The sequence below is a fragment of the Procambarus clarkii genome, chromosome 60 (assembly GCF_040958095.1).
Source record: "Procambarus clarkii isolate CNS0578487 chromosome 60, FALCON_Pclarkii_2.0, whole genome shotgun sequence".
In the NCBI taxonomy this organism is placed as follows: domain Eukaryota; kingdom Metazoa; phylum Arthropoda; class Malacostraca; order Decapoda; family Cambaridae; genus Procambarus; species Procambarus clarkii.
Window position 1 is genome coordinate 14,276,607 of NC_091209.1, and position 13,950 is coordinate 14,290,556.

The 13,950-nt window shown below is 45.4% G+C and overlaps 2 protein-coding genes across 2 annotated transcripts in view; one reads left to right on the forward strand and one right to left on the reverse strand.

The window, feature by feature from the left end:
• Positions 1 to 13,950, reverse strand: part of LOC123751289 (actin, muscle) — a 242,720-nt gene that overhangs the window by 162,995 nt on the left and 65,775 nt on the right. The gene's annotated exons all lie outside the window — the stretch shown is intronic.
• On the forward strand, positions 8,681 to 12,839 carry LOC123766829 (actin-3, muscle-specific-like). The gene is made up of 2 exons (XM_045756226.2): positions 8,681 to 8,754; positions 11,570 to 12,839. The coding sequence occupies exon 2, from the start codon at positions 11,589 to 11,591 to the stop codon at positions 12,717 to 12,719; it is 1,131 nt and encodes a 376-aa protein (XP_045612182.1). The 5' UTR covers positions 8,681 to 8,754; positions 11,570 to 11,588; the 3' UTR covers positions 12,720 to 12,839.

Below are 13,950 nucleotides of genomic sequence, written 5' to 3' on the forward strand. Positions count from 1 at the left end.
GATGTTTGGAAACGATAACTTCAGCATTGATGTTTGGAAACGATAACTTCAGCACTGATGTTTGGAGCTTATAAACGATAACTTCAGCACTGATGTTTGGAAACGATTACTTCAGCACTGATTTTTGGAGCTTATAAACATTTACCAGTGAGTGCACAACAGGAGCCATTCACCAACCACACGCCCTCGCACATGAGCTGTATTCAACAATACCATTTTCAGTGTCATATTTTGAATTCTAGAGTGCTTACGTTTTAAAGTAACCCTTGAAGGCCCACATTGTAGTGTAAACTTTGAACCCATACATGCCTCCGTTTAAGTTTATCTTACCAAGAAAAAACGGCCTAAAGGGAAAACGGCCGTAGAAGGGATGCCCCCCCCCCAGTGTCCTCATTTTTTTCGGGAAAAGAGGACGCTGGAACGTCAGGGGTTCCAGGCAAATTAGGGAAGAGGGCGCTGGAACGTCAGGGGTTCCAGGTAAATTAGGGAAGAGGGCGCTGGAACGTCAGGGGTTCCAGGTAAATTAGGGAAGAGGGCGCTGGAACGTCAGGGGTTCCAGGTAAATTAGGGAAGAGGGCGCTGGAACGTCAGGGGTTCCAGGTAAACTCTACAGACAATTTATATTTTTCAAATTCAAGTATTTTCAAAGACCATTTTCTGAGAATATGTTCTTAGAAGTTTGTTAAGAGTTCTTATGGGAGAAATTCCAATTTTTCAGAGTGCTTACCGAGAATAAACGTCATAAACAGTTATTTTAGGCCGTATTTTTTCGCAACGGAAAAAACGTAAAACATCGAGTTGTGAAAAATAAGAACCAAGGAAGAACAAGATACCATAGCAGCCACTTACCGATAAGTGACTCAGGAACAAAATCCAAGATGCACAATATTATAATCTTATCATGAGGTTATCTTGAGATGATTTCGGGGCTTAGTGTCCCCGCGGCCCGGTCTTCGACCAGGCCTCCACCCTCAGGAAGCAACCTGTAACAGCTATCGAACTCCCAGGTACTTATTTACTGCTAGATAACAGGGGACATCAGGGTAAAAGAAACATTTTGCCCATTTGTCTCCGCTTATACGGGGGATCGAACCCGGAACCTCAGGACTATGAATCCGAAGCGCTGTTCACCCAGCTGTCAGGCGCCCTATATGTTTACATCATATTTTTCCTTAATATATCACAATCGCACTATAAGATCACGGGACGCCAGGGCGTTGATTAACAAATCTGTCCTAGAATAAATATGCTTCAACTTATCAGCAGTTAGAAACACTTCTTTATCAAAATAGTTGATTGCTGAGTAACTAAATATTATAATTGGGAGCACCTGCATATCTTTAAATCTAATTTCACACATTGTAAATGGCAAAGATAACTTTGATGGATGAGCAAGATGTCGACTGTGGTGGTGGTGGTGGTGGGGCAAGATGTCGACTGTGGTGGTGGTGGGGCAAGATGTCGACTGTGGTGGTGGTGGGGCAAGATGTCGACTGTGGTGGTGGGGCAAGATGTCGACTGTGGTGGTGGTGGGGCAAGATGTCGACTGTGGTGGTGGTGGGGCAAGATGTCGACTGTGGTGGTGGTGGGGCAAGAGGTCGACTGTGGTGGTGGTGGGGCAAGATGTCGACTGTGGTGGTGGTGGGGCAAGATGTCGACTGTGGTGGTGGTGGGGCAAGATGTCGACTGTGGTGGTGGTGGGGCAAGATGTCGACTGTGGTGGTGGTGGGGCAAGATGTCGACTGTGGTGGTGGTGGGGCAAGATGTCGACTGTGGTGGTGGTGGGGCAAGATGTCGACTGTGGTGGTGGGGCAAGATGTCGACTGTGGTGGAGGGGCAAGATGTCGACTGTGGTGGTGGTGGGGCAAGATGTCGACTGTGGTGGTGGGGCAAGATGTCGACTGTGGTGGTGGTGGGGCAAGATGTCGACTGTGGTGGTGGTGGGGCAAGATGTCGACTGTGGTGGTGGTGGGGCAAGAGGTCGACTGTGGTGGTGGTGGGGCAAGAGGTCGACTGTGGTGGTGGTGGGGGCAAGAGGTCGACTGTAGTGGTGGTGGGGCAAGAGGTCGACTGTGGTGGTGGAGCAAGAGGTCGACTGTGGTGGTGGTGGGGCAAGATGTCGACTGTGGTGGTGGTGGGGCAAGATGTCGACTGTGGTGGTGGTGGGGCAAGATGTCGACTGTGGTGGAGGGGCAAGATGTCGACTGTGGTGGTGGTGGGGCAAGATGTCGACTGTGGTGGTGGGGCAAGATGTCGACTGTGGTGGTGGTGGGGCAAGATGTCGACTGTGGTGGTGGTGGGGCAAGATGTCGACTGTGGTGGTGGTGGGGCAAGATGTCGACTGTGGTGGAGGGGCAAGATGTCGACTGTGGTGGTGGTGGGGCAAGAGGTCGACTGTGGTGGTGGTGGGGGCAAGAGGTCGACTGTAGTGGTGGTGGGGCAAGAGGTCGACTGTGGTGGTGGAGCAAGAGGTCGACTGTGGTGGTGGTGGGGCAAGAGGTCGACTGTGGTGGTGGTGGGGGCAAGAGGTCGACTGTAGTGGTGGTGGGGCAAGAGGTCGACTGTGGTGGAGGGGCAAGATGTCGACTGTGGTGGTGGTGGGGCAAGATGTCGACTGTGGTGGTGGTGGGGCAAGATGTCGACTGTGGTGGTGGTGGGGCAAGATGTCGACTGTGGTGGAGGGGCAAGATGTCGACTGTGGTGGTGGTGGGGCAAGATGTCGACTGTGGTGGTGGGGCAAGATGTCGACTGTGGTGGTGGTGGGGCAAGATGTCGACTGTGGTGGTGGTGGGGCAAGATGTCGACTGTGGTGGTGGTGGGGCAAGAGGTCGACTGTGGTGGTGGTGGGGCAAGAGGTCGACTGTGGTGGTGGTGGGGGCAAGAGGTCGACTGTAGTGGTGGTGGGGCAAGAGGTCGACTGTGGTGGTGGAGCAAGAGGTCGACTGTGGTGGTGGTGGTGGTGGGGCAAGAGGTCGACTGTGGTGGTGGTGGGGCAAGATGTCGACTGTGGTGGTGGTGGGGCAAGAGATCGACTGTGGTGGTGGTGGGGCAAGAGGTCGACTGTGTTGGTGGAACAAGTGCCCAAAACCACTTACATAACTCATGACTAAACAGCTTCCAAACACAGTCATTGTCTGTGTTCAGTAATTTGTATGGTGGGGTGGGCACCGGCCGCTCCCCATAGCAGCTACACACAGCCCGAGGTATATATATGGTCCGCGCGTGACGCATCCTCGCTGACGGGCTCACTATAGCCTGTGTTACACGGACATTTCCTTCTGAGTAGCTAAATCTACAACAACACCAGCATCCTCGCTGCCTCAAGACACACAAACCGAGTTATAGGAGCAGTTCACGGAGATAATGACCTGTACAGGAGCAGGTGCCAGCCACACAGCGCTGAAAGTGTCACACACATTATCTTCTATACAAATCTTCAAACAATAATTATATATCAGACTCGAGGAGAAAATATGAAATAATGAAGTCACAACGGGGTGAGAATAGCTTGAGCTACCCCATCCCTTTGTGTGTATTTTACCTCAATAAACTTATTTCAATTTTCAATTTCAATTTCAATGAAGCCATATAGTGAAGAGGTGTAGGGGGGGCTGACATAACTGTCTTCCGCTGAACTAATCTAAAAAGGCTGCGTAGGGTCGTGAGCCTCTGAACACCTCCCGCCCACCTCTGAACTCCGTGCCTCTGCCAATGTCCAAGTACGGCAATGACGGGGAGCCTCCAGTCCCTTCAACGTCCCCCCTCCCCCCCCCCCCCCCCCCCACACACACACACATACACCCCGCGGCTATTTCTAGGGATGCACCCGCACCCGGAATACAGTCATGACGGATCAAACTTTTTCACCCATATATATATCCTGTTTATGGGACGAACGGCGGGCGAGAGACAGTGTTGGAGATAGGGATGCTCTCCTCATTTTTCGAGGGAGGAAATTTCTAGGGATGGGATTTCTATGGAAGTTTCGAAGAAGGGAACTATCAGGATAAAGCACCAAGCCAATACGTTACGGGCTATTCATGCCCGTGCCACCTCTTGGGTGGCTTAATTTTTATCAATCAGCCAATACGACTAAATAGCACTTGGAAAGGATCAGGATCAGGGTTTGGGATGGGACGGGGGGTGAGGAATGGTGCCCAACCACTTGGACGGTCGGGGATTGAACACCAACCCGTACGAAGCGAGACCGTCGCTCTACCGTCCAGCCCATGTGGTTGGGTCAATTTTCGAGTCTGTATTTTTGTTTGGCAAATTCTTACTCTCAATGGGTCCTATGACATTCGCCAATTATATTGTAAACAACATTTATAATTCAGTATTACTTCTTTCTTCGTTGAAACAACCTTTATACCTCCTCGTAAATATAAACAATACATGACCCTTTTATACGTATTTACTGACATTTATAAAAAACTGAATTTACATATACACGATAATAATAATAATAAATGGATCCTGAAACAGGACATAATTACATTTCAAAATATGTTTGGTAACAATGACGTGTGTTTGTGAGTGAGTGTAAGGCTAAGCGAGCGTGCATGCGTGAGTGTAGGTTTAAGCGAGAGTGAATGTGTGAGTGTAGGTTTAAGCGAGCGTGCATGCGTGGGTGTAGGTTTAAGCGAGAGTGAATGTGTGAGTGTAGGTTTAAGCGAGCGTGCATGCGTGGGTGTAGGTTTAAGCGAGAGTGAATGTGTGAGTGTAGGTCTAAGCGAGCATGCTTGAATGAGTGTAGGTTTAAGCGAGCATGCTTGAATGAGTGAAGGTTTAAGCGAGCATGCTTGAATGAGTGAAGGTTTAAGCGAGCATGCTTGAATGAGTGAAGGTTTAACATTAAAAAGGTTGGTCTTAGATGGTGACCAAGATAAATATTAAAGTTCAGGAGAAATGAGTCAAATACGAGGATAACACGAAACTACTAAATACGTTTATACTGAACAAAACCCCCTAATCAATAGTAAATTAAGGAAGGGATAAATGACCCCCGTTGAAACATGTCTGGACTACCTTAAGCACAATGCTGCTTTGTGTTACCTCTGCTGTATTCCAGAGAGAATACATGTCTGGACTACCTTAAGCACAATGCTGCTTTGTGTTACCTCTGCTGTATTCCAGAGAGAATACATGTCTGGACTACCTTAAGCACAATGCTGCTTTGTGTTACCTCTGCTGTATTCCAGAGAGAATATATGTCTCGACTACCTTAAGCACAATGCTGCTTTGTGTTACCTCTGCTGTATTCCAGAGAGAATACAAGAACATAAATATTAAATAAATAATAAATAAATGTTTATTTAAGTAAGGTACATACATACATGAAATTTTTTACAAAGATTGTATAATTATTATTGTATAAGAACAGGTCAAGAGTCCAAGGGAATCTTTGTTCACTTAAAGAGATTGTAATCATTCAATTGACTGGTCTAATTCATGCAAAATTGTGGAGTGGAAATCAGTTACTGAAAGAAATATTATGAAATCTTCATTGAATAAAAAGTAGTGAATTAGATAATACTGTATTAATGTAAATCCAAGATTATATAAATCACATAACTTTATAATTGGTAAGATTTGTGATAGGTATAAAATTATGTAAATATATAGTACATTCCAAGAATGAGGGAATATACCCACTTAATATCCACTTAATACCCCAGCTGATATCTACTTATTCATTTAACTTTCTTGTCACTTCCAATAATCGATATTCTAGATTATGAGCTTTGTCTAGTCAGGTGTAGTTGGGTATATAATCCCAAACTCTTATATGCTGTTTTACGGACTATTCATGTCCGTGCCGCCTCTTGGGTGGCTTAATCTTCATCAGTCAATGTATTACGTCTTTCCTAGCCCTGGCCACCCCAGTTGCCAGGTCTGAGGGGAGTCTGGCGTGCGGGGTCGGCCGTGCACCTCCCGGCGGGCGGCAGTATAAATTATGAGCCACATAATTATGATGTTTGCTCGGTGGTGTTCACGGGGTTACCAGGGTATGTGAGATGCTCAGTTATACTGCCACGCTCTGTATATCAGTATATCTGATATACTCAGATATACTGCCACGCTCTGTATATCTGATAGATATACTGCCACGCTCTGTATATCAGTATAACTGATATACTCAGATATACTGCCACGCTCTGTATATCAGTATATCTGATATACTCAGATATACTGCGACGCTCTGTATATCAGTATATCTGATATACTCAGATATACTGCCACGCTCGGAGAGGCCTCCAGGTGTAGGATCATCGTGTTAGTGACATCGTATATTCATTCACTTTCTCCGCTACTCACTCTGCATATCTATCCCTATCTGTCTGTCTGTCTGTCTGTCTGTCTGTCTGTCTGTCTGTCTGTCTGTCTGTCTGTCTGTCTGTCTGTCTGTCTGTCTCTCTCTCACTAAATCCTTAATTATTAAGGATTAAAATAGTATCATATTTCGGGTCAATAAACAAAATATTTTACGGCTTCCTCTCAAGCTAAACAAAATAAACGTTGCCATCAAAATACAACGTGTTCATATTTCATCCTATAATAAATTATCTAAACAAAAAAAAAAACACATACATTAAGAGAAACACTGACAAAATGGTTACATTTTAACCAACTGTTTTATTTGTCATATATATTTATTTTATTACAAATAAAACAAATCAAATATATAAGAGCATTACTGTGATACATGGATGATAAGTTGGAGGTCGTGAATCTTGGTGACTCTCACGGTAACTGTTCTCATAACATACCAGTCGGTCGGGAGCCGGTCGGCCGAGCGGACAGCACGCTGGACTTGTGATCCTGTGGTTCCGGGTTCGATCCCGGGCGCCGGGGAGAAACAATGGGCAGAGTTTCTTTCACCCTATGCCCCCTGTTATCTAGCAGTAAAATAGGTACCTGGGTGTTAGTCAGCTGTCACGGGCTGCTTCCTGGGGGTGGAGGCCTGGTCGAGGACCGGGCCGCGGGGACACTAAAGCTCCGAAATCATCTCAAGATAATCTCAAGAAGATAACCAGCCACGGATATGGCACTACAGAGCTGTTGAACACCAGCCTCGAATATGGCACTATATAGAGCTGCTGCATAACGGACTCTTACAGCGATTATCTGAAAGCTGACCAGACCACATACTAGAAGGTGAAGGGACGACGACGTTTCGGTCCGTCCTGGACCATTCTGGAGTCCTGGACCATTCTCAAGTCGATTGTGACTTGACACAATCGACTTGAGAATGGTCCAGAACGGACCGAAACGTCGTCGTCCCTTCACCTTCTAGTGTGTGGTCTGGTCAACTTAGCTGAAAGCTCTTCCAGCTGCTAGAGAATGCTGACAAATACATTGAAAAATCATCCCATCCTCCTAAAACCCTAGTACCTATTGTAACTCTTTGGGCATAAGTGCCAATATGTAATAATGAACCACCAAAAAAGGTATGGTACACATAATAAATAATAAAACAAAATAATACAAAATAGGTATTTTAAACCATTTTGTATTACTAAGTTTTGACAAATGGGGGGGGGGGGGAGCAATCCTAAGCCTAATATCAACTTGAACCTAAAATAGTACAAATATGTGCTATACTAGGCCTAAGAATGTTTAAGTGTGGCCTTAGGGTTTTTTTCAGCACTATAAAATCAAAAGTAAAAAAACAAAAAAGTCATTTTTTTAGTGGTCCATCACTATACATATTAGTACTTTCGACCAAATAGTTACGATAAGTACTATTATCATTTCAGGAGGATGGGTTGAGAAAATAAGAGACTTCAATGCTAATATTGCTAGTGCACAACACATGGCGTTTGCACAACACACGGCCTGTGCATAACAGACGGACTGTGCACAACAGACGACCTGTTCACAACAGACGGACTGTGCACAACAGACGACCTGTGCACAACAGACGACCTGTGCACAACAGACAACCTGTATACAACAGACAATCTGTGCCCAACAGACAACCTGTGCCCAACAGACGACCTGTACACAACAGACGACCTGTGCACAACAGACAATCTGTGCCCAACAGACGACCTTTACACAACAGACGACCTGTGCACAACAGACAACCTGTGCCCAACAGACAATCTGTGCCCAACAGAGAGCCTGTGCCCAACAGACAACCTGTGCCCAACAGACAATCTGTGCCCAACAGAGAGCCTGGGCATATCGGTGCTTCGCTCTCATCTAATAAAAGTCTCGCTCCATCGCTAGTGCCTGTTATAGAATGGAAATGACGTATCACTCATCCACAAATACACGACACTCCCTCTGCATGGGAAGAAGGTGTAATCCTCCAGGAGCTCTGAAAAATACTGGTGCGAGTGTGTTTGTTTACCTACAGGGGAAAAAAAAGAGAGTCACCTTGGCATGACACTCACGAGGTCCCACCTACGAAGCCAGGAAAAATACGGTGATTTGGCAATCCAAAATGCAGCACGTCCTTTGCAACCTGAGTTACGAGGTTCAGGAAAATATATTAAGGTTCACGTTTCGCATTTAGCCCCGGGAGCAAAGCAGTGTAATAAGCCTTCGCTTGCGCATACGCCCAAATGGAAATGGACCTTATACAGTGCCCTTTTCTGTCTCCGCCCCATCCAACCACCTGCCAGCTTAATGAGTCAACTGCAACCTTTACAACTTATTGCGGAAGCGTTAGGTAGGGTATATAGGGGTGTTCAAGCACGCTGCAGCCCTTAGTGTACTTCAGACTCAGGATACGTCGGGACCTGCGTACGTAGCTCCTTAATTATCACGTGAAGTATATGGCTCAGTGATTCTTAATCAAGTATGGGTAGCCTCATAGAGGGTCGACGTGTTCGCTGTAGACCAGACCACAACACTAGAAGGTGAAGGGACGACGACGACGTTTCGGTCCGTCCTGGGCCATTCTCAAGTCGATTGTGATCGACACAGGTCACAATCGACTTGAGAATGGTCCAGGACGGACCGAAACGTCGTCGTCCCTTCACCTTCTAGTGTGTGGTCTGGTCAACATACTTTAGCCACGTTATTGTGACTCATCGCCGACGTGTTCGCTGCTTTGCTGTGCATTGACCATTTTGATACTGGTCGTATAAAACTGGTTTGATAATGATTGGGCTTACAAAACCGGTCTGATATTGATTCGGCTTACAAAACCCGGTTAGATACTAGACGTACAAGAATCAGTTTGATACTAGAAGTATAAAATCGGTTTGATACCTAGCATACAAAACTGGTTTGATACTGAGCGTTCAAAATCGAACTGGAATAGGACATACAAAACCGGATTGATACTAGACGTACGAAACCGGTATTGACACTTGGCGTACATTAATTAAATACCTTGACAGTGCCAAGTCTCCTTTTGTGGGAAAGCTGATACCGTAATCAAACAAACCCATATAGAAGAAAGATTATTTTGAATGTGTCCTATAATTATTTCCAGTGACAATTTTCTGAAATAAAATATTACTAAATTTGATTACACGCATAAAAATACACCCCAACCTTGAATTTTACATAAAATCTTACTAAATTTTACATAAAATCTTATGAATTTTAAATATAAATAATAATAAAAAAAAAGTTCCTTGGGTATCATTATCGGAATAATAAACAGATTAAGGGAGATTAATAATTATAAATAAATGTTATAAATAATTATACTGAAGACAGACACGTAACATTAGCTCTTCTATAAAGAGCTGCAATATTAGAACAAAAAATAGTAATTACGCGATAGAAAATACTTTTTTTGAGGCGAGATTAAAGATCCGAGTGTCGCCATGGCTGGCACAGGCCCTGGCACGCTCCACTGCTGCTATTTGACACGAGTTCATGACTCAAGCTTACCAACTCGAGCGTTTACACTCAATGATTCGGTCCATTTGTGATATAACGTAGAATGAAGATTCACACACACACACACACACACACACACTCGCACACACACACACTCGCACACACACACACACGTGCACACACACACACGCGCGCACACACACACACACACACACACACACACACACACACACACACACACACACACACACGTGCACACACACACACGCGCACACACACACACACACACACACACACACACACACACACACACACACACACACACACACACACACACACACACACACAGGGGGTGTGTGGGGCCTCGTAGCCTCGTAGCCTGGTGGATAGCGCGCAGGACTCGTAATTCTGTGGCGCGGGTTCGATTCCCGCACGAGGCAGAAACAAATGGGCAAAGTTTCTTTCACCCTAAGTGCCCCTGTTACCTAGCAGTAAATAGGTACCTGGGAGTTAGTCAGCTGTCACGGGCTGCTTCCTGGTGTGTGTGTGTGTGTGTGTGGTGTGGAAAAAAAAAGTAGTTAGTAAACAGTTGATTGACAGTTGAGAGGCGGGCCGAAAGAGCAAAGCTCAACCCCCGCAAAAACACAACTAGTAAACACACACACACACACACACACACACACACACACACACACACACACACACACACACACACACACACACACACACACACACACACATAACATACATACACACACATACACACACGGCCTAACAGAGACCTGTACGACAAGACCATATTGGAGCCCCTCCCAACTCGTATATAAGTGGCCAAAATCATACTGATGCCCCTCTCACTTCATACAGACTAAGCCATCATCATACTGTAGCCCTCTCCCACCCCATAAACACCTGTTTAGGTGTTTAGCCCCATACTGAAGCCCCTTCCATCCAATACACACCAGGTCATCACCATACAGGAGCAAACCCCCCGCACCCTATATACACCTAGCCATCACCATACTGTATATGGTGATTCCACCCTATATGGACGTGGCCAGCACCATACTAGAGCCCCTCCCCCCTCTTACCTTACACAGACTTATATCAGAGCCACAACCGTATTGGAGCTTTTCCCACACCACACAGACATGGTGATCATAATGGAACTTACCCCCTATATAGACCTAGTCCAGGTTTCAACAAGTCTTACACGTCTACTTACGAAGCTGGACAACTTTTCTCGATCTTTGGCGGTTTTCTTTGCATTTATTAAACAGATTATGAACTCCGAAGCACTATGAGACTGTTTACTACGATAACAACCTTTGAAAAGTTTCGATGCTTGTAAAACAGTTTAATAAATGTAAACAAAGCAATCCAGTATTGAAAAAAAGATGTACAAGTTTGTAGGTAGTTGTGCAAACGCTTGATGAATCCTGACCCTGGCCACCACCATAATGGAGTCGCTCCGAAATATATTAACCTGGCCACCAACATACTGAAGTCCCTCTCACCCTATACTAGAGCCCCTCCCACACTATATAGACCACAACCATCACATCTCTGCTGGTCAGTTTATATCAAAGTATTGTTACAGACATATTTACCGAGATGAATAGACGAAAGAAAACATATATATAAATTCCTTCAAACATGGCTGGAAGCAAGTAATGTGTAAGAATAACAATGTTTACTAAAATTTTGTTTGCCTAAATTTTTTTAGCTATTGCTCGGTATTGATGTCATTAATGTATTTCAGACTGACGTCATAAATCACAATGTGTGACGACGAGGCAACTGCATTGGTTGTGGACAATGGCTCCGGCATGGTCAAGGCCGGCTTCGCTGGTGACGACGCTCCCCGCGCCGTCTTCCCCTCCATCGTCGGCCGTCCTCGTCACCAGGGTGTGATGGTCGGTATGGGTCAGAAGGACGCCTACGTCGGTGATGAGGCCCAGAGCAAGAGAGGTATCCTGACTCTCAAGTACCCCATCGAGCACGGCATCATCACCAACTGGGACGACATGGAGAAGATCTGGCATCACTCCTTCTACAACGAGCTGCGTGTTGCCCCTGAGGAGTCCCCAGTCCTCCTGACGGAGGCTCCCCTCAACCCCAAGGCCAACCGTGAGAAGATGACACAGATCATGTTCGAGACCTTCAACACCCCCGCCATGTACGTGGCCATCCAGGCCGTGCTGTCCCTGTACGCCTCTGGTCGTACCACAGGTATCGTGCTCGATACTGGTGATGGTGTCACCCACACCGTCCCCATCTACGAAGGTTACTGTCTTCCCCACGCTATCCTTCGTCTCGACCTGGCTGGCCGTGACTTGACTGCCTATCTGATGAAGATCATGACTGAGCGTGGTTATTCCTTCACCACCACGGCTGAGCGAGAAATCGTCCGCGATATCAAGGAAAAACTTTGCTACGTCGCCCTTGACTTCGAGAATGAGATGAACATTGCTGCTGCTTCTTCATCACTCGAAAAGTCCTACGAACTTCCTGATGGTCAGGTCATCACCATCGGTAACGAACGTTTCCGTTGCCCAGAGTCCTTGTTCCAGCCTTCCTTCCTGGGTATGGAATCTGTTGGTATCCATGAGACCGTCTACAACTCCATCATGAGGTGCGACATTGATATCAGGAAGGACCTGTTCGCCAATAACGTTTTGTCTGGTGGTACCACCATGTACCCTGGTATTGCTGACCGCATGCAGAAGGAAATCACAGCTCTGGCTCCCTCCACCATCAAGATCAAGATCATTGCTCCTCCCGAGCGTAAGTACTCCGTCTGGATCGGTGGCTCCATCCTGGCCTCTCTGTCCACCTTCCAGGCTATGTGGATCACCAAGGAGGAGTACGACGAGTCCGGCCCTGGAATTGTCCACCGCAAGTGCTTCTAAATAGTATAAATGTATGTCTTACTTTCCTAAGGCGAACTTGTTTCTTATTTGTTGTCTCTTATGTTAATGTAAATAGTGGTGATAATAAAATGTCCCCCAAAGGTATATTTTTAAAAATAAGATTTTTCTTATCTAGTGACAGGAGAATTAAGTATAATTAGAGTGCAGAATCATGCTTTCACGCACACAAATATCCATAAACACGATGCTAAGTTGGGTGAAGGAGTACCTTTCAGGAAGGAGATAAAGTCACAATAAGATTAGAGATATCAAAAGAGTGGTATTAAGTACAGTACGACCCATCCTGTTCCTAATATACATAACAACCTAACAGAGATAAGCTAATTTTTATCAATGTTTGCTGATGATGCTAAGCTTAGAAAGATCAGAATTTAAAAGTCTACAAAGCTTTAAATATATATATATATATATATATATATATATATATATATATATATATATATATATATTTATATTTATATAAAGAACGTAGAGGACAATACCATAAAGGTGGAAGTTAGAAACACAAATAAGTATTGCTTGGTACTTCCCCCTTTCAGAGCAGGAGAGATCTCTGAAATAGAGGGAATACACAGAACATGTTCGGCACGCATGGAAATGATAAAACATCTAAATTATTGGGACCGTCCTAAAGCTCTCAAAATGTACTCTCTGGAAAGGAAACGAGAAAGGTATCAAATAATATATACATGGTAGATACTGGAGGGTCAGGTCCCAAATTTGTACAGTAGAATAATATACTGGAGCGAAAGGTACGGAAGGAAATGCAGAATAGAACCAGGAAGAGTAGAGGTGCCACAAGCACAGAGAACACTATCTGAACATTCAACACCCTACCAGTAAGTATTTAGAAATATTGCCGGAACAAATGTGGTTGAATTCAAGAGGCACTTGAACAGGTTCTTACAAGAAGTGCGGGATCAACCAGGCTGTAGTGGATATGTGGGCCTGTGAACCGCTCCAAGCAACAGCCTGTTGGACCAAGTTATCACAAGTCAAGTCTAGCCCCGGGCCGGGCTCGGGGAGTAGAAGAGCTCCTGAAACCCTCACCGGGTATGCTCCAAGTATGCTTCAGGAGTTATATACAAGAAAATAGCAAGTAGCATCGGAGGCAGGCAAATATAATATACTGGGAATTCGAAAAGCACGTACAATGGGAAACTAGCACGTACAATTTACCAAGTGGTAAATGAGAAACAGCAACATTAAG

Excerpts from the sequence above, each read along its gene's own strand:
- LOC123766829 (XM_045756226.2), top strand. The coding sequence starts at position 11,589 with ATGTGTGACGACGAGGCAACTGCATTGGTTGTGGACAATGGCTCCGGC.